The sequence below is a fragment of the Ciconia boyciana genome, chromosome 10 (genome assembly GCF_034638445.1).
Source record: "Ciconia boyciana chromosome 10, ASM3463844v1, whole genome shotgun sequence".
Lineage (NCBI taxonomy): Eukaryota > Metazoa > Chordata > Aves > Ciconiiformes > Ciconiidae > Ciconia > Ciconia boyciana.
Window position 1 is genome coordinate 27,805,118 of NC_132943.1, and position 20,065 is coordinate 27,825,182.

At 41.3% G+C, this 20,065-nt stretch overlaps 1 protein-coding gene across 1 annotated transcript in view; it reads left to right on the plus strand.

The window, feature by feature from the left end:
* Positions 1-18,820, plus strand: part of UBE2E3 (ubiquitin conjugating enzyme E2 E3) — a 59,826-nt gene extending 41,006 nt beyond the window's left edge. Inside the window, exons 4-6 of the mRNA XM_072874776.1 lie at positions 12,969-13,101; positions 14,896-15,043; positions 18,183-18,820. Of these exons, the coding sequence (XP_072730877.1) occupies positions 12,969-13,101; positions 14,896-15,043; positions 18,183-18,280 (379 nt within the window). The 3' untranslated portion in view covers positions 18,281-18,820. The remainder of the gene's footprint in view (positions 1-12,968; positions 13,102-14,895; positions 15,044-18,182) is intronic.
* Positions 18,821-20,065: the final 1,245 nt, after the last annotated feature.

The window sequence follows — 20,065 nt, forward strand, 5'->3', positions numbered from 1 at the left end:
GAAGAGTCTCTGGGTACCTCTTTGGAAAACTACCTCCTACAGAAAAAACGCCCGGCATCTCTCCCTTTGCAGGACCGTCTCCTCTGCTGGCATTTGCTTGGTGCAGCGGGGGAGGGGGACAAGCTATCAAAGAGCTGTTTATGACTTTCCCTGCCTGAGCCAATCTGCCAGTCTACCCCACACCAGCTTGCTGCGCTCCCCCGGGACTGCGCGGCAGCTGGGAATTGCTGGAGTGCGACCGGCTGAAGTTACCTCCCTCTGCCCGGCCCAAAATGCCGGTGATGCTTGGGACTGCTGTTAGAGCTGGGCACCTGGTGAGTAACCTTCTCCAGGGAGGTACAGCAGCATGCTCGGGTGCAAGGGACCCAGAGCCAGGCCACGGAGTTTGATCCTTTCATTATTATTATTATCATTATTGTTGTTATTATTATGATTACTATTACTTCTGTTGCTGTTATTTTCCAGCACTGTTTTTAAAATTTCATTAAGGAAGGTTTAAACAAGAAAGAAGACTTTCCATTTGGATTCATTTTGTAAGTTGTCTCTTGGGAGCGCCTATCCACACCCTGGTTGTAGGACGAGGTGTGTTTGTGTGGTTTCTGAAGTCCAGGCCTATGAACCTTCAAGCATTGAACGGGAATCACTGAGACCTGGTGCTTTGGTTACTTGTCAGAGACTTGGGAGACTTTGCTTCTGTACCCCATTTTGTCCTTTACCTATACAGTCACTTTTAGCAAGTCTTTACCTATACAGTCACTTTTAGCAAGTACATTAACTTTTAGCAAGGTTAATGGTGTTCACTAAATTATAACTGACTGAGAATATGAAGGAAGTAGAGTTATGTATCAATGTATAATATTAGGACATGTTGGAAGAGATTATACTTAATTTGTATATAAACCGATGAATTTTGCAACGGTACTCATTAAACATATTCTTTCCACTGATAAATCATGCTTATAGCCTCAAATAAAAACCATACACAGTCTGAGCCTTTCCTTCTTGAGATTACAGCCATTCTGTGTCCGTGTTGCAGCAGTATCTAATTCCTGAATGCAGTGCAACTGGTACTGCAACCTGATCTATTGGGAAGAAGGATTTAGTGCCCAGGAGGAGGTCGGTGCTGCCCACGTGCTTTTGCTTCGCCCAAGGTCTGAGTTGCTGTATCCTACTGCAGGCAGTAAACTGCCACTTTCCTAACAGCTGCCTTGAATCTGGGCAGTGGGGGAAAACTACATTTCTTTTTAATCATGGTTCTGAACAGACAGATGTGTAAAAAGGTGGAATGAAGTTGCAGCGTATCTTAGTCCACTGGTACCAGTGGTCCAAGCTCTACAGCAAAGCTCTGTGTGGGTCACAAATTTCTTAGCTCATCCTTTAGCGGTGGCAGCTTTCTTAGAGGAGGGGTACAAAGCCTGCTCCCAAGGCTAACCCAAACAGCTTGTGCTCCGTACGCTACAGCTGTCTCCACAGAGAACGTTTGTTTGGAAGAGTTACTCATTAAATTAACATTGTTAGAGGGAGCAATAGTTGGGCTGGAGCTGGCTTTTCAATAAACAGATATTACTGAGTGAGACTTGTTTCACTTAGATGTTTATTGACTTTTTTCCCCTGGAATGATTATTATTTTCACATTTTTCTTTAGTGTAGTACACTTATGTGGAGTAAAATGAACTCATATCAGACATTGATTTCTGTGTATTTGTATACATGATGCTTTCTCCATTCCTTTGAATTGCTATGCTTTTGGAACTAAAGCTGGTATTCACAGGGGTTTTTAATGCTTTTAATACGCAAGCTACATTTATATCTACTCTCTACCAAGTGTTGCTTCAGCTGTCTCCAATTCTGCATTATACAAAACAAATTCCTATCCTGAACTGCTTTTGTTTTGAAACTCTCCAGATATAGGTATTCAGCTAGTGAAATGTACATTGTTGGGCTAATGTTTTAGCACCTGAATCAAGTCTGCCTGATGCTCGGTATAGGACAGTTACTGCTCATAGTGTTGGGTCACTCTACAGCTTATGTACTGAAAGGACAGAGTGGAATGGTGAAGAGACAGAGGGAGGATCCTGAGCCTCTACCTTGATAAATAGGACACTGCAGATCCAGAATTGCCTTCGCAGAGTATAATTCCAGGATGTTTTAAGCCAATTCAGGTTGAGCTGCTGCAGTTCCCCACTTCTGCCCTACTCACCGCTGCAGCTTCCCGCTCCCGTTCTTGCGTTGATGCTGGCATCCGTGCCAGTCTGCAGCCAGCTTCTGCTTCCAGGAGCTCAGGCAGCCTGACAGCAGTCCTTGGTTACTTCTCAACCCGCTCAGCACCACAGAGCAATTCAGTATGTGGTTTCACAAGCACCACTACAGGTGTCAAGGGAGGGGAAGGAGTAAGAGGAGGCACGGGGCTGGTTTTGCTGGGGTTAATTGGTTGTGGGACAGCACCAGTCACCTTGCACTCAGGTCTACTGGAATGTGTTATACCCTGGAGGTTTGATTTATATAGTCAGATTGGCAAAAGCTTATTTGCAGAATTGTTTTGTTAAAAGTACAATGGTAAAAAAATCTAATATCAAATAATAGATTAAATGTATAAAAATTGTTAACAATGATAAAGTTGTTTGCCCTGCACTGAATGTGAAGCTTGTCATTGTTTTGCTTTAAGCAGGGTTTAAAGCCTGGAGCCAGAGGTCTGATGATCATTTCAGACCATGAATCTTGCGAAAAAGTGAATATCTCATTTAATCAATCCTCAACGTAGGAAATTTTTTTAACCAGTGTGGGAACAGGACTAAAGACAGGCCTTCTGAACATGGGGCCGTTGTGTTGAACAGGGTTCTTGTTTTTTGGCTAACCAGATTCATGCCCCTTCAAAACAGCTAACTGCTTTCAGTTCAGATGAAGTAGCTAGTGACAAAAGCCACGTAGTGACGCCAGCCATGTTCGGAAAGGAGCCAGACTTGGGAAGTCATCCTTATTGTGCTGGAGGTGTGGAAGGTCTTTGTGTATGAACTGGGAAAGGTCAGTTTTATTTTTGAGAAATACAGCCTTTTACTAGTTGCAGAGGTTTCCATCAGACTTTTATGGCTTCAAGTTAGGCATCCGACACAGGGAGCTGTGGCATGGCATTTTCTGTTTTGTTAGGCTGAACAGTGTGATGTGGAAGTGGATGGAGGCAAGAGGGAGGAAGTATTTAAAAGTAATAAAATTACATTTGGAAGAAAGTCTATGCTGGAAGGTTGGGAAGACTGAACTGAGAACGGACTTAGATGATGACAATCCAGACTTCGAGGGAAGATATTCAGTGCTTGCTACAGGGCAACATGCAGGAATTTGGTATGAAACACTAAAAGTATGAAACTAATATGCATGTATTAAAGATCATTAAATCCCTAAGTAGGTGCTTCTTATTCAGAGTGTTAATGTGTTTTAATGGAAGCAGGCTATCCAACTGACTGGTTTTCTCTTTTTTCCATCTTTGTGTGGACAAGCAGTAACTTTGTTGCTGAAGTTGAAAGCTGATTTTTTAGAGGGGGCAGGGAAGGCACCTTCTAGCTAGCTTGCTGTGAAGTGGTGGAGAAGCCCAGTCCTGGACGTCCCGGAGGAGGAGGAGGAGGAAGTTCCACTGTGGTAGCACCAGGCACGTTGGGTGTTCATCTTCTTGACAGGTGGATACACCCGCATTTCAGTGAAGGTGACTTCCCAGCAATTCTCTTTCTTGGTCCTTGATGAAGTCCCTGAATAAATCATGTTCACTAAATTGCACTGTCTCCTTTTATAATATTAGAATAAAGTTTTTCCACAACATTAACACCATTCACAGGTTTAATTGTGGAGTCTGCTTTTAGGCTTGAATTATCAGACTGTGTTGATTCTCTAATTCACTAATGTGCTTTCTGTCTTGAAAAGCACTGTTCATAGGTGGAGTTCCTTTCAATGTTTGGCTGAAGATATGTTCCTTAAAAACCAAAACATAATCCACAGAGCAGTGGAAGACTTTTTAATACATCGGTCAGTATTTGAAATTGCCTAATGTTTAGGTATTTTGGGTAGATTGATAGCTGGGGACTTCATTTGAACAGCTCTGGTTGACTTGCAGGCTTAGTTTGTTGAAAATTGCCCAGTTATTGTTCCTAGGCATGAATCTTTGTAAGTTTACTATAGTTTTAAAGCCAGTTGTATTTTTAGATTAATCAGATCCTTTAGTGAAATCAATTGTTTTAACTGTTCTTTCTTCCTCCATTTGGAGTGTGTGCATAAAGGATGTTGGGAATAATAGATTTTCTTCGTTGACATTAAAAGTGTCATTGAAAATATTGCTAGGAAATCCTAAACTGGATTTCTGAGTGTCACTTGGCTTTTTGACATGAAGATTTGGCAGTGAATGATGGAGGTAACTGATGTCTAAAAAGGCGTGGATGCCACAGAACTGTTGAATGAGCTACTAATAGTGTAATCTCAGTCCAGTGGGTAAGGTGATGGCCTGGGATTTGGGAGATTTACATTGCAGTCATAACTCCACAGCACATGTTTCCTGGATGACATTAGGCAAATGATCCTGTGTCTGAGTGCCTCCATTTTGTGTATTTGTGGGCAGACGCCTTAAACTAAGGCTGCACAATTTCTCAGGTACCGTGTGATTCTTTCAGTATGGATTGCTGGCATCACTATGGAGGCTATAACATATTGAAAAATAAAATATACGTATATCCCAAATGAGTTTTGTTTGTGTTAGGGAGTTGAGCAGGATCCTCTCTCATGGAAGAAAAGCAAACTTTGCCATGTTTGCTAAATACAGGTTCATCAGTAATTTTGGGTGGAAGGAAAATGTGAACTGTATGCCTGGTAGAAAAATTTCTTTGACAAAGTGATTTGGCCTTAATACAAATTGGGCTTTATACCAACAGCAAGAAAATAGCACACATTTTGCCACTAGTACTACTAGTGTTCCAACACCGATGACAGGGAGCTTGGTCTTTTATTTTATGCTAAATTATGGCTTTGTTATTATGAACACATGGTGAAGTAGCAGGAAATGTTTCCCTTTACTGACTGTCCTGCTCTGTGTTTTAATAGGGAGTATGGATAATTTCTCTAGTGTGGGCATGTGAGAAGGAATTCTATGCAGATTTCACAATATTTAAAATAAACCACATGTTCAGCACGAGCTTTCTTCATGCCTGCGAGTCCTGTGATTTCTCTGTTTTCAAAAACAACTCATGTTTGGTAATTTTTTTATGTATTGCCTGGGTAGTATATATTTACAACTCCTCTGTCAAGAGCATAGACAGAAACAATCTGATATGTTTTGCTACCTGGTTTAAATTCAGTATTTCTGGTGCAATTTAGCGAACTATGTTCTGGGGTTAGTTATTTTTCAAAAGAAAAATTACAGGAATTCTGCCTCCGTAATTGGCTACGTTTGTTCTGGAAGATGGAGAGAACCTGGGCAGACTTCTAACAGCAGCAAGAAAGGTCCTAGGAACTAGCGGGAATACAAAGAGGAAAGAAAAGTTGAGCTATTGTAGCAGTGAACTAATTTAATGGGGCTTTTGGCAGTGGAAAAACTATCAGCTTTCCAAAATACATTACTTGCGTTATCAACATATTACAGCTTGATGGAATTATCAAATGATTTGTTACTCAGCTTCCTTTAGTAACAACAGTGTATATTCTTCTACTAATGGCAAGTTTAGCGCTGGAGGTTTTAATTGTCTAAAACGCTACAATCTGGCATCTTTCTCTCTAGGGTGATTAATAGCAGATCTGCACTCTGTTAGACTCCCCTGATGGTACAATTTGACGTGAACCAAATACGGCCACATGATTACATTTCTAAGCCGGACCGTGCAATCTAAAGTTTATGCCCTCTTTATGCTGGCTGCAGGAGGACAAATGATACCTGATTAAGCATAAAGCCTGGTGTTACGAAGCTAATCCACTGACGTTTTTGGAACGTATACGCTTTGGCCAAGTTAGTTTACGTTGGATCAGCACTTTGCTTTGAGTAGCCATGCTGCTTTTGATCTGGTAGGAGGAGCTCTCAAGTTGGATTTACTGTTGCATCGAACCATGGCCTCAGGCACAAGTCCTGCAGTGCTTTACAACTAGCTGAATTAGCAGGGGATCCATGAGTTAAAAATAGGCGCTTTTTTCCAGCAGTAATTTCTAGATTTCAGTTTTAAGGGCATGATGGACTTCAAGGACATGACAGAAGCAAAGGTTTGTACAGTGAACTAGACTCCATGTATCCTCAATTACACAGAGCCTCTGTGGATCTGCTAGAAGCAGTAAATAACCTTTTTCAGCAAACAGATGTAGCAGATAGTTCAGTGGTAGGTAAAATAAGAACAGTTGTAGCTATATAAAGAACATAATAGACTGAAACTTTTTCTTTGTAATAAATTGCACATAACCTGGAAACCTTAATAATAGTGAGTAGCTTATCAGAAAGCTTTTTCAACACGGATTTGATATATTCCTGTAGACAACCCACATGTGTCCAACCCTAGAAGAATGCTGTAATGCAAAAAATAAGGCTATACTTGAGGCTCTTGCCAGTGAAACCACTATGCTTTCTGTGTATAGAGGATGTACTATCCAAATTCTGTAAGTAGAGGTGCTTAGGCACTGGTGCTGATAATATGAATGCTGAGAATAAGTACTCCAGAAAGCCCTGTAAACAAGGCATTGAAAAATAAAGAAAATGGAAATTGCTGTCCATGCTTGTTAGTTTTTAAAGGTCACAGGACTCAAAGCCACAAACGTATGTCTTTTAATTAATGTTTGTTTCCTTTCTTGTGCTCTGTAACCAAAAATACAAGAGCACCTCCACCATTGGGAAAAGAGGATTGAGAAAAAGAGGTAATGGGTAAATTTTCTTCAAAATGTTGAAAATACCAAAGCAGGAAAATAATCTGGGCATCTTTCCATTCCCATGTTTAACATTAAAATACAGCTACTGGTAAGTGATTTGTGCTCTCTCCAGGCTTCACAGAGTAACACTGAACTAACTCTCAGACAGCTTGCACCAGACAGAGATCCTTTGGTTCTTTGTGAGATTTTTTTTTTTTTTCCTTGATTACCAGGAGCATGGCAGTGTGTATCTACATCTAGATAAAAAGCTAGTGTGCTACAAGGTAGCATGTGAATACAGAGCTAGACAACCCTTTCTCACTGCACGGAGGGCGAGGAGGATTTTCTAGAGTACTGAGCTTAGAGGCTTGAGTTAGGAGCCAAGCTCCCCATGCAGTCAGTGAAAAGTAAGTGTCACCAGAGGGAGATGGAGAACCTTGGTATTAGGGAGTATTTAGATGCTCCTTGTGCTGCAGAGAGTCACTGATCTCTCTACCCTGATTATCTGGGAAGTGAGGTGCAAACATCAGCATCCACACTAGATACCCTATGTGGTAGATATGAGTCCCCACCTCTGCGGTAACTTGAAGTTACCTGAGCCTGGGGCTTTCTCCTGCCACTGGAGATGAGTTCATCAAGCTCAGAAGCTTAGATGGTGAGGCAGGCAGACTCACCACAGATGGGGTTCTGTGTATTTGCCTGAACTGTATATGCTGGTAGATTCTGTTACAGCCCCGTTAGCCTCTAGTGGCACAGTGCTGAACTAGAACATCATCCAACAGCTTTAGCTGAGACATTGCTGTCCAAAACAAAGCCTTTCGTGCTCGTAACACGCCGAGTGCCTTTCTTACAGCAGGATTTGTAAAACTCAATTTCTGAAGCTGCGTTGTGGATTTTGCAGAACTCACTATGTAGCTTTATGAAATGGCTTTTTCAAGCATGAGGCTGTGGAACATACGTAAGGGCATTCATTCTTCCTTTCCTTAGTACCTTCAGCTGAATTAAGAAAAATCAAAAAAGGTATCTTACTCCTTTCTTAAAGCACTGTCTTCACTTACATGGCTGTAAAAATTATAACGATACCATTGTGACAGAGTCGCTGTGGTTGAGCAGTCTGTGAAGAGCCTCAGGAGTTTTACTGTTGCTCAATCTCATCTTGAGATAAAAGTTTGGGGAGGATGGAGGGGGCTCTTTCCTTACCTCACTGTCACTCCAGGTACCCCATTTGGTTTGCTGCCTTTGTGATACCTGCCTGGCTCTCAGACCTCAGGGTGGGGCCTTTGAAAGGAGAATGTAGGAAAATACTCCACCACTTAAATCTGTGCTATGTAGGCACCCCTGATGGGCATCTTGGGATATAGACCAGTACCTTTAGTTTTATGGTACCAATGACATTTCTCGTAAGACTGTTTTAGAGTCTGACAGACTTCACTGTTGGGAAGCTTCCTCAAAAACATTATTTTTTTTCCCCTTCAGTTGTGTCCTATTACCGACCCAAATTGTTTCTTATAATAAAGCATAACACAGACTTAACATCAAATCTAGGTAAATTACATTTTCCTTCACCCTTTTTCTTCTTAATTATCACAGTCTCAGTACTATGAAGTTGCATTCTGTCACCAAATTTAGAGCCCCGTGTTTCAGAGGAGCGCTGTTAACAGGAGAAGCGCATTTAGCAAGTGCAGAAAGCAGCATGCTACTAGCATCATGTAGATTGGAAATTTCTTGTCCTAGTTTCTCATCCTGCAGCTAGTTCCATATGGGCAGCTTTAATGCATTTTGATTTAGTGAATTGTAACAAATGCTGAATTCTGATTTCTGTAACCACTGCGTCAGGACTCTAACAGACTTCTTGCTGGTGTGAATGCTGCTGCATCCGTGTGAAGGCTCATAACACTGTGTTGGAAAAGCTCTTCTTCATCTTTGTGAAACTTGAGAGCCAGGGTTCAGCAGAGTTAGGTTTAAAGGACCTGGTGTGATCCCATGGGCCCCTAGAGTTTAACCTCACATCTTCTCAAATTCACCACCTGAAGTCACACTTGTAAATTAAATCTGTTCAGCAGACAAGCTTCAATAGAGCGTGGTTATAAATCCTTTGTTTTATCTGGATCAGGTATATATCCCTCAGTGAAGTGGCATAATGAATATTTACTTAGGAAGCAGATGTAGCCAGTTAACTTTATTCTGTCAATTTATCTAATTTATTAAAAAAAAAATATCAGTCCAGCTTTTATGTATGAAGTAAAAACACCTTAATTTTGCAAAGAATATTTTGGCATTTCAATTAATTTGCTTTGTTATTTTGTCTGAGATTTTTTAGCCCATATTTTAAAAAATTAATCAAGTGGTTCTTTTATTGAGAATATACTTGTGGTGCCTTTACTGACTTTCTGATGTTCTGTAAGCTAATTTAGGAGGGCAGCAGGCTGGTAGCAATGAACTGCACATGTACGCTGTGTAGCCAAAACACTGAAGTTGTCATCAGATCCGTTGCTCCATCAAGATTTTGTGTTTTAAAGGACAGAATAGAGGAGGATTTTGTGTCCATATGGATTCCATGGTGGAAGTCGGAAGGAGTCAGGTCTTTCAGTGATGAAAAAAGGAAAGGGAAGAAAACCATGGAAATTCTGCCTAGGGTATTCTGTCCAGTGTGGCAGACAGCGAGAGAGGTTCCTAGGCTGTCACTCACCACAGCTCTCAAGGTTTAAGGTGAGATGCTTGAAGCCTATGCTTGCGATAGGAGAGTGAGTCTCTTGAATAGCAGGAGAATTTCTGGGAATAAAGAACTCGAGTACAGCCTCTAGAAGCACCTCCTGTGTCAGCCTCTCTAGTGCCCAACAGAAGGAGGAGAGTATTTCTTCTGGGTGTATCAATGAAATAGAAAATTGCAGACAGAGTAAAGCTGCTTTATTCCCAGTTTCCAGCCCGGGGTTTTTGCTGTCCTCTGTGGGAAGGGAGAGGTTAGATTTGCACCAGGGAGTGGCAGTTCCCTCCTCGTGGCTTTCTGCAGCACTGGGGCAATGCTCTGCAGTGATGGCGAGTGGAAGGCAGTGACTCCAGCCAGGCTCCGGCACTCGCTTGCAGCTCGGTACGCGACCGAGGTGTTGCCTGAGGCAGGACTGCACTTTCTGCTCTTCTCTGCAGTCGTCCAAGTCGGTGTAACCCCACTGTTCTGGCCTTGTGGCAATCACTGCAGAGGCTGACTGCCGTGAATAGGTCTGGGATGTTCTGCTGAGCCTTAGAGAGTGTGGGTTTGCTTATTCCAAAAAGATTACCTTGGTATGTATACAAAAGACAAAGGAGGGTATGGGTGGCTGAGGATGATCCCCAGTGGTGGTAGAAGCCAAGTGTGGTGTCTTGTCTCTGCTCTTTAATCTTGCGTCTCCTCACACCAATAATGTAGTAATTGTGTGGATTTTCAGGTTGCTAATGAAGCAGGGGTATCTTTTACACCACTGGAAGTGAGACACCACGTCAGCTGTTAAATAGAAATTTCACAAACCTCAATCAGATGTAATGAAATTGTTCAATGTAACAATTTTCTCCTTTATCTGAGTGCAGTTCTTGTTACAGCTTTGTGTTACTTTTGACATTGCAGCAATCTTTTCTCAGCAGTAGGAGGGGTTTCGAACACAGCGTTTTCTTCCTCTTACAAGGTTAGGAGTTCCCCTTCTCACATTGTAGCCTGATCCTTTTATATATTGCTAGCGGTAGCATGGAAGAGGATAGCAGATAGTAATAGGCCGAGAGTTATTGCACTTAGCTTCTGGCTACTGGCTGATAGATGCCCTTGCTCTGACTTGGTGAGTGATTACCAGATAGTTTGGCACTGGACTGGTGCTGCTCTTAATTGTGACTGATTCATTGGGCTGAAATATGTCACTAATTTAATTCAGCTATTTCATTAGTCTGATTGAATTGCATCCAGCTGTTAGAGGTGTATGAAAGAAAGGCACCTGACACACGAGGCAAGAGCACTAACCTCTGCATTAAACTATAAAACAGTCATTAGGACATCTAATGCTGAAATTGAATTGCTCCATAGAAATTTGGTTTCCAAGCACAATACTAATTATCTGTAAGCTTGATGAATGTCAAGAATTAATTAAAACATTTCAGTGGCCTGTGTGGGTTTTAAATATTGTCATTATTGCCCCAATATTTTCAGTTCTTACACTAATTGCTTTTTAGAGAGTATGAATGGAATTATCTTCTGGAGTGACTGAGGGTACGAACGGTTCATTACGTCATCGAAAATGGACCTCCTTGTCTCTGGATTTCCCTTTTTTTCCCTAAAATTTATCTACTGTTTTTCTTCCACTTTTGTGCATGCATTGCAAATAGAAAGGTAAGATCAGTGATTTTAGACCCAAACTTTATTTTGACAGCAGTCTGAGTTTTTCTTTCTTAGCTGTACTCTGGAGGCCAGCACGCTGTTGCTACCTACTTTCATTTTGGCAACAGGAAAATAGCTACAGCTCCATCAACTCATTTTTTGTTTTTAATTAAATAGGATGTCAGCCAAAATCCATTATTATTTTGTCCTGTGAAAGGCCTGCAACAGTTTAAACATTTGGTACATGAAACATCTGCAAGATAAAAAACATGTTGGGAAATTATGAATTGAAAGGAAATTCATAATCAAAATCAGCTTTTGGTTGTTTCTCGAATATGATCTTAATGTAAAAATAGCTACATTTTTGGTGCAGGAATTGCAGATGCATAGTGCAGCTGCTCATATTCCTTGTCTCTGATGAGTGTCTCCATATGTTTGGCTACGTAGTGAGGATGAATGTCCAACATGCCATGTTATAGACTGCAGGCATATGTATGACAAATACATGAGGTGACATGACACAGGAAGAGCCTTAACACTTGGAGGGCTTGCAGGGAGGCTCCTCTGAGTGTCGAGCAATGACAGAAACCACAAATTCCCAGGCTACACCTTGGTGCAATGCCCTGTCGCTTGCTTCATGTGCAATCACATATGACAGTCCTCAGTGCCTGTTCCTTGGGACCACAGGGGGAGAAGGATGGAGACGCTTCACCGTGTGTCTGCGAGATGTAGGTGGTGCCTGGGAGGCTGCCGAGGTGGGGAGAATTGAAAGGATCTTTTACAGTGCCGCGTTATTGACTTGTCTGCGTAGATGGGATGAATCCACCCTGCCTGCATGAGCTCAGCGGTGGTGTTTTCCATAGTGGTCAGTTTGGATCTCAGCGGTTCAGATTCAGGAGCTTTTGTGGAAGGTGAGGTTAGTTTTTACCCTGAGACTTGCTTACAGAAATAAGTTTGTGCTTTGATTTTTTCTTGTGAGGAGATTAGATGGTTACTGTGTGATAATAGCATTAAGTATGATGTCTCAGAAGTCAAGAAAATGCTTGTTCATTATCCCTTCTTTCAAAGCTTTACTTTAATAATTAATTATGCAATAAACCTTCCCCTAGTGAGAAATGCATTCAGTATTGTACTTCTTAAAATAAACTATTTTTGGCTAGTAGTCTCAATGCTGATTGCCTGGAGACATGACACAAATATATCCTGAAGAAAACAGTTATTTGGATTAACAGTGCTGTAAGAAGCTCAGTTCCAGGTTACTTGATTCTGTCTCTCCTATCCCCAGTTTTCCTGCCCAAGGGTGTAATATTTCACTCTAGCCTGTGAAACAAGTGGCAATAAATGTGTATCAATATACGTGTAAGTCACATTTTTTATGAAGGTATGATCTGTTTAATGCCTGGAGAAGATGAACTTGGTCAAGATATACAACTTCTTTTGTGTATGGATAAGATGTCATTGGAAGGGCATGATGTAGAAGCTCAGAGCAACCACATACTCGAGAAAGCAGGTCTGGGGCTATGTTTCAGACAGTGACAGTCTACTAGTTCACGGTTAATCTGTTTCATTGCTGTATCTCCAAAGGGGCAGCGGAGTGCCCAGCTTTCGTGCCTGTTTAAAAACACTGAGCCTACTGAAATCAGTTGGAAATTAGGCAGATGTTAAATATAGGCAAGTGGTTTGTATTAAACAAAATGAATGCAGAAGGAAATCCATAAAATGCCTCTCTCAAAGGTACACCTGACTCTCTCTTTCTCTCCCCTCTTTTTTTACGCAGTGCCGGTCCTAAAGGGGATAACATTTATGAATGGAGATCTACTATACTTGGACCTCCAGGTTCTGTATATGAAGGAGGCGTTTTTTTCCTGGATATCACATTTTCATCTGACTATCCATTCAAGCCACCAAAGGTAAGGGTAAGGTTTTTATTGTGTTTATTATCATTTTTTCACATGTGAGAAGAATGTAACTTGTAGCGAGGGAGTGCTCATCACTTTCTGAATATCACATTTTTTTATGGTCTCTTGAAAACTACAAGGTCCAAAATCTTGGCTTGCAATTTCAGAAAAATCCTGTGTGTAATTTATTTCCTGATTACCACAGTCAATACTGATTTCCAAGCTTTACCAAGCGATAAATGAGAAGATAATTCTGATCAAGAGTTAAGATTCAAGGAATTTTAATTTTAATAGAAGACAACTCAAGACGTTCTTATGCTTCCATCTTCTCATTCCAGCTACTAAGACATATATAAAATAAACTTTTTTCTGTTATGAACCAGATTCTGTATTATATATTTTCACATAATTTTTAGGAAAATAACAGAAAGCTAAAATAAGTTTAGATAGACAAGTAGAGTGTTATATTGTGACTTCAAATTGGGTAAATCACTGTGATGATTTCTATTATCGTAAAATGTCAGTCTATTTACAACTAGCAAGATCAGCAACCTTGTTTGATAATATTTTTAAGCAAAAGCTCTTTTTATTAAATGAAACTAATCTTAACTTAAACTAAAATTTCATTTCCTTGCTCAGAAATAGAATGAACACTTAAGAAATCATAATTTACTGATGGATATCAAAGAAGTTAAAGGTTGTTCCTTTCTCCCCTCCCTTAATGCCAAATTACAGCTCTTGACTAAGTCACCAGAAAGGACGCTGCTGACGTTCGTAAAGACTAAATACATTCTACCACACAACGTTTCTACAACTTATGGCTCTTGTGGGTACAGCATTGTTATTGTAAATCAGATACCTTTTTTCATTCCCAGAAGGATTACAGCGTAAATAATAATATACCCTCTACGTATTTCACACTTCTCTGAAACCCACAAAATTTAATATTCTCTGAGTTAAGATTGTTGTAATGAAGTAATGCAGAGTTTTAGACAACTGCCTCATGAAAATCTTGTGGATGTTTTTTTAAGAGCATGATAATTTTTGAATTTTCAGTAGTTTCAGAAAATATCATGGATTTTCCCCCCCTGCATCGGTATGAAGAAGAAAATTTTCCTCATCTTCTTGTGCTTTATGTAATTAAAGCACTTAAATATTTCTAACTTCTTATTTGTGCAGAATAATGCTTACATGCTCTACCATTATTAGTCTGAAATAATTTAAAAACAAGGATGGTGTTAGTTAGTGTCACAGCATTGTTTTGGATGTATATTATGTCCTGCCTAATGAAGGGTAAGGCAAAGATTTAATTGCCAATTTGAACGATACGTTATTCCAATTTTAAATATTAATTTTCATGGTCTATATTTAGGCTTTTGAAAGAAAGGAAAAGATCAGCTAATACTGCACATGCAGCCAAATTCTGTCTACTTCTTCACCTTCAGAAACCACAGTAAAGTTATTGTGATTAGATCGTTCTTGACAGGCAATGTGTTCATTAAATGGCATACAGTACTGCAAAGTAGGTCCTAGTTCTTGTAGGTACCAGACAGAGGGCCTGTGTGAAAGCAGTTTGTGCACCAAAGATCTCCATGGTCAGTTTCTTAAAGGTAGCCATGACTATAGTAAATACGCACTCTTCTGTTAATTAATTGTGTTTTAGAAAACCAGCAGTGAGGAGCTGCCTCCACAGCAGCTCTGCAGAACTGGGAGTACCCCAGGCGCTGCTGCTGCTCAGAGACAAGGGGCAGCACCCCTGGGCACCACTGAATGACTCTCTTCCTGTCTCTTATGCTGTGATTCTAGGTTACTTTCCGTACCAGAATTTATCACTGCAACATCAACAGTCAGGGAGTCATCTGTCTGGATATCCTGAAAGACAACTGGAGCCCCGCTTTGACTATTTCAAAGGTTCTGCTGTCTATTTGTTCTCTTCTGACAGACTGCAACCCAGGTAAGGAGCTGATAGTTTACTGAGTGTCCACTCTTAGTAATTTGTTTGACTTATTTGCCATGGAATGTAATTTGCATATTTGATTGTATGCAGATTAAATACAAATTAGTATTTTTTAAATTGGGGATGAAACACTCCTGCTTGGATGCAGTCCCACATTTAATGGCACTTTTCACTCCTGTGGCACAACAGAAAGTAAATAGCATTAGGCCCTTTTTTCCCCAAGGTATGGTGAAGAAAATAAGCTAATGTAATTGAAGGTCTGTATTGCAGGAGCTACAGCAAGTGAGTGGTCAATCCAGGAAAGCAACAAAGTTCTCTTGAGTTATAAACTCATAAATCCTGAAGGTGGGAAGAGGCCACAGGAAGTCTCTTGTCTTAAGACAGCAACTGAAACGTTTAATCTTGCAAATGTGAGGGGGACGATGTTCAGAGAGGTTTTTCCCTTTTTCAAAGAGAGTTCCTTGTTCCTTTTGGGAGGGGAGGAACTCCACTGGAAGCAGTACAGTTTCTCAGCAACAACTGTGTGGCCAGTGTCATTAGACAATGAATGCTAATTGCCTGTAGTCAGGGTAGGAACTGAGCAGTAGTGCTAAGATACAGTTAATATTCAAGGATCACCTCCTCCAAGCTAAGGAGCAATGCATCCCAACAAAGACAAAGTCAGGCAAAAATGCCAGGAGGCCTCCATGGGTGAACAAGGAGCTCCTGGACAAACTCAAACACAAAAAGGAAGCCTACAGAGGGTGGAAGCAAGGACAGGTAGTCTGGGAGGAATACAGAGAAATTGTCCGAGCAGCCAGGGATCAGGTTAAGAAAGGTAAAGCCCTGGTAGAATTAAATCTGGCCAAGGACATCAAGGGCAACAAGAAAAGCTTCTATAGGTAAGTTGGTGATAAAACGAAGACTAGGGAAAATGTGGGCCCTCTCCAGAAGGAAACAGGAGACCTGGTTACCCAGGATATGGAGAAGGCTGAGGTGCTCAATTACTTTTTTGCCTCAGTCTTAACCAGCAAGTGCTCAAGTCGCAGAAGGCAAAGGCAGGGACTGGGAGAATGAAGAACCACCCACTGTAGAGAAGATCAGGTTCGAGACCATCTAAGGAACCTGAAGGTGCACAGGTCCATGGGACCTGATATGAGATGCATCTACAGGTCCTGAGGGAACTGGCAGATGAAGTTGCTAAGCCACTATCCATCATATTTGAGAAGTCATGGCAGTCCGGTGAAGTTCCCACTGACTGGAAAAGGGGAAGCATAACCCCCATTTTTAAAAAGGGAAAAAAGGAAGACCCAGGGAACTACAGGCCAGTCAATCTCACCTCTGTGCTTGGTAAGATGATGGAGCAGATACTCCTGGAAACTATGCTGAGGCACATGGAAAATAAGGAAGTGATTGGTGACAGCCAACACGGCTTCACTAACGGCAAATCGTGTCTGACAAATTTGATGGCCTTCTACGACGGGGTTACAGCATTGGTGGATAAGGGAAGAGTAACTGATGTCATCTACCTGGACTTGTGCAAAGCATTTGACACTGTCCCACGTGACATCCTTGTCTCTAAATTGGAGAGACATGGATTTGATGGATGGACCACTCGGTGGATAAGGAATTGGCTGGACTCAAAGAGTTGCAGTCAATGGCTCAACGTCCAAGTGGAGACTAGTGACGAGTGGCGTTTCTCAGGGGTCGGTATTGGGACTGCACTGTTTAACATCTTTGTTGGCAACATGGACAGTGGGATTGAGTGCACCCTCAGCAAGTTTGACACCAAGCTATGTGGTGCAGTCAACACGCTGGAGGGAAGGGATGCCATCCAGGGGGACCTTGACAGGATTGAGAGGTGGGCCTGTGCAAACCTCATGAAGTTCAACAAGGCCAAGTGCAAGGTCCTGCACATGGGTTGGGGCAATCCCAAGCACAAATACAGGCTGGGTGGAGAATGGATTGAGAGCAGCCCTGAGGAGAAAGGACTTGGGGGTGTTGGTTGATGAGAAGCTCAACATGACCCAGCAATGTGCGCTTGCAGCCCAGAAAGCCAACTATGTCCTGGGCTGCATCAAAGGAAGCGTGGCCAGCAGGTCGAGGGAGGTGATTCTCCCCCTCTACTCCGCTCTCATGAGATCCCACCTGGAGTACTGTGTTCAGCTCTGGGGCCCCCAACATAGGAAAGACATGGACCTGTTGGAGCAAGTCCAGAGGAGGGCCATGAAGATGGTCAGAGGGCTGGAGCACCTCTCCTATGAAGACAGGCTGAGAGAGTTGGGGTTGTTCAGCCTGGAGAAGAGAAGGCTCCAGGGAGACCTTACAGCAGCCTTCCAGTACTTAAAGGGGGCCTACAAAAAAGCTGGAGAGGGACTTTTTGCAAGGGCATGTAGGGATAGGACAAGGGGTAATGGCTTTAAACTGAAAGAGGGTAGATTTAGATTAGACGTAAGGAAGAAATTCTTCACTATGAGGGTGGGGAGGCACTGGAACAGGTTGCCCAGAGAAGCTGTGGATGCCCCATCCCTGGAAGTGTTCAAGGCCAGATTGGATGGGGCTTTGAGCAACCTGGTCTAGTGGAAGGTGTCCCTGACCATGGCAGGGGGATTGGAACCAGATGATCTTTAAGGTCCCTTCCAACCCAAACCATTCTGTGACTCTAAGATGACAGTTAATTTACAGAAGACTGGTAATGATCAGCGAGAAATGGATTAGCCTCTTCAATACAAAAGTTTGATGACTCCTGAAGCAAACTGGATCCCCTCAGTGTGTGTCCATAGTCCTGATACCCTAACGTACACTAGTCTTGTCCCAGCACTGTGACAGGAGTGCGCCAGGCTGCTCTCACTGAATGTCCCCTGCACCCATCAGCCCTTCCAAAGGGGTGAGAGCAGGGCACCTGGCTGGGGCAAGATTCATTAATATGCAGATAACCACAACAGATTTTTCTGTTTTCTTTTTCTGTTCATTGTGCCGTGTGTGTTTTCTCTTGGAAATGTCTTGTACGATAAGAGTCCCACTATATCTCACAGCATTTTCTGGCCTAACAAAGACTATATTTTGGAACAGATGCTGTATTTTACTTCATGTGTTGTGGGGGTTTTTTATCGTGGAATGGTTCCTAATGGTTTTCATCTTCTCCTGCCTTTTGCAGCTGACCCTCTGGTTGGAAGCATAGCCACTCAGTACCTGACCAACAGAGCAGAACATGACAGGATAGCCAGACAGTGGACCAAGAGATATGCAACATAAATGACAAACTACTTGTGCAGTGTGAAGGTGCAGAAGGCAACTTTGCAGTGTGCAACAAATCTTTATAGCCTTTACAATACGGACTTCTGTGTATATGTTATACTGATTCTACTCTGCTTTTATCCTTTTGAAGACTGGGATACTGCCCCCAAAAAAGGTAAATGCTATCAAGAGTAGAAATTTGTAGCTGTAGATTAGTTATGTTTAAAATGCCTACTTGCAAGTCTTGCTTCTTTGGGATATCAAAATGTATTTTGTGATGTACTAAGGATACTGTTCCTGAAGTCAACCAAATATTATAGTGCATTTTAGCCTAATTCATTATCTGTATGAAGTTATTAAAGGTAGCTGTAGATTACTAGGAATTATGTCATTTGTATTAAACCCAGATCTATTTCCAATATGTGGTACATGCTGTTGTGAAAACTGTTTTAACTTTTACCTTTGTCAGTTTGTAATGAAAGGATTTCCTTTTTCCCTTTGTAGCTCAGAGAGCACCCAGTGTATCATCTCAAACACAATAAACATGTTCCCCAAGGAGTAGTTTCTTTGTTTTCCTATTTTAAATTAATATTTGAATAAATTTAATTATAGTAACAAGGCAGGGCCAATGTATCACAGATCCCTGTGGATAATCTTTAAATTAATATACATAAGCAAAGGCTTGCTATTAAATGTTTAATGCACACCTGTGGATTGTTTAAGTTTTCCCTGTTTTGTTTTTTACAGAACAACTGTCATTTCTAGAATTTCCTTAAATTTAATACTGTTCAGCTCTTTCTCAAGTTGGAATGAGAGCATCGCGTGTGCTTACTCCAGAAGTTAATGTAGCTGGTTGCCTCAGGGCCAGCCCTGCTCTCATAACAGACTGCCTGAGTCTTGCTACAAATTTTTTTTGCAGGACGAGGGCCAAGTTAGAGATAGTCTGGTGTTTTTGTTTCTGAGTAAAGCAAGTCAGACTTGCTGATCTAGAGAACTACAGTTACCCATTGAAAATGGTCTTCCAAAGCATGATTGAACACTCTATCATCTGTCCAGAAAAGAAAGTAGTAGAATAAATTTAATCAGCTTTTTATGACATAAAAACAGTTGTGGGGGAAATGAACCTTTGTTAGAGAAAATGAAATCTGTAAAACTTTTAGACTGCGTTTCCCCCCTTTCACTTTCTGGCTTGGAAATTTTGTAACATCTGTAAGTAACAAAGATATACAGCTTTATAGTACATACAGTTTAAAAAGTAGAGTCACTAATAGTTTTATAATTTAAGCTTTTATAGGTTGCCAGTCACAATACTGATTATAAAAAAGAGACTTGATCCCTTTAAATGATTTTTAAAATTACACTTAATTTTAAACTTTACAGTCTCCCTTACTACCTGGTGTTTTTGGAGATAATGTAGCACTTCCATCAATAAGATGCTCTGCTCATTTAATATATGAAAACTGAATGTTAAGTTTAAATATTAAAGCAATAGAAAAAAATGTTAAAGATTTAGATCTAAAGTTAGCCATCACTATATAGGTCCCTGTTTTTTGTATCACATGACCTTTGACCATGAATTGTCCACCCTACTTTAAATATTTCTACAGATTCCTGAAGGTGGCTTGAAGAACTGTGTATCCCAAATATCTCAACCTAGAAGCCAGTCTCTCTTGGTAGCTACAAGATAGCTTTAGAGTTCAGGTTATAAAGTGCAAAAGGGAATGAGAAACAGGGGATCTGGCAGGTGAATATGCCTATTTCAGGTAACAGGCTAATGCCAGGAGATGAAGTGCTGGATATCAC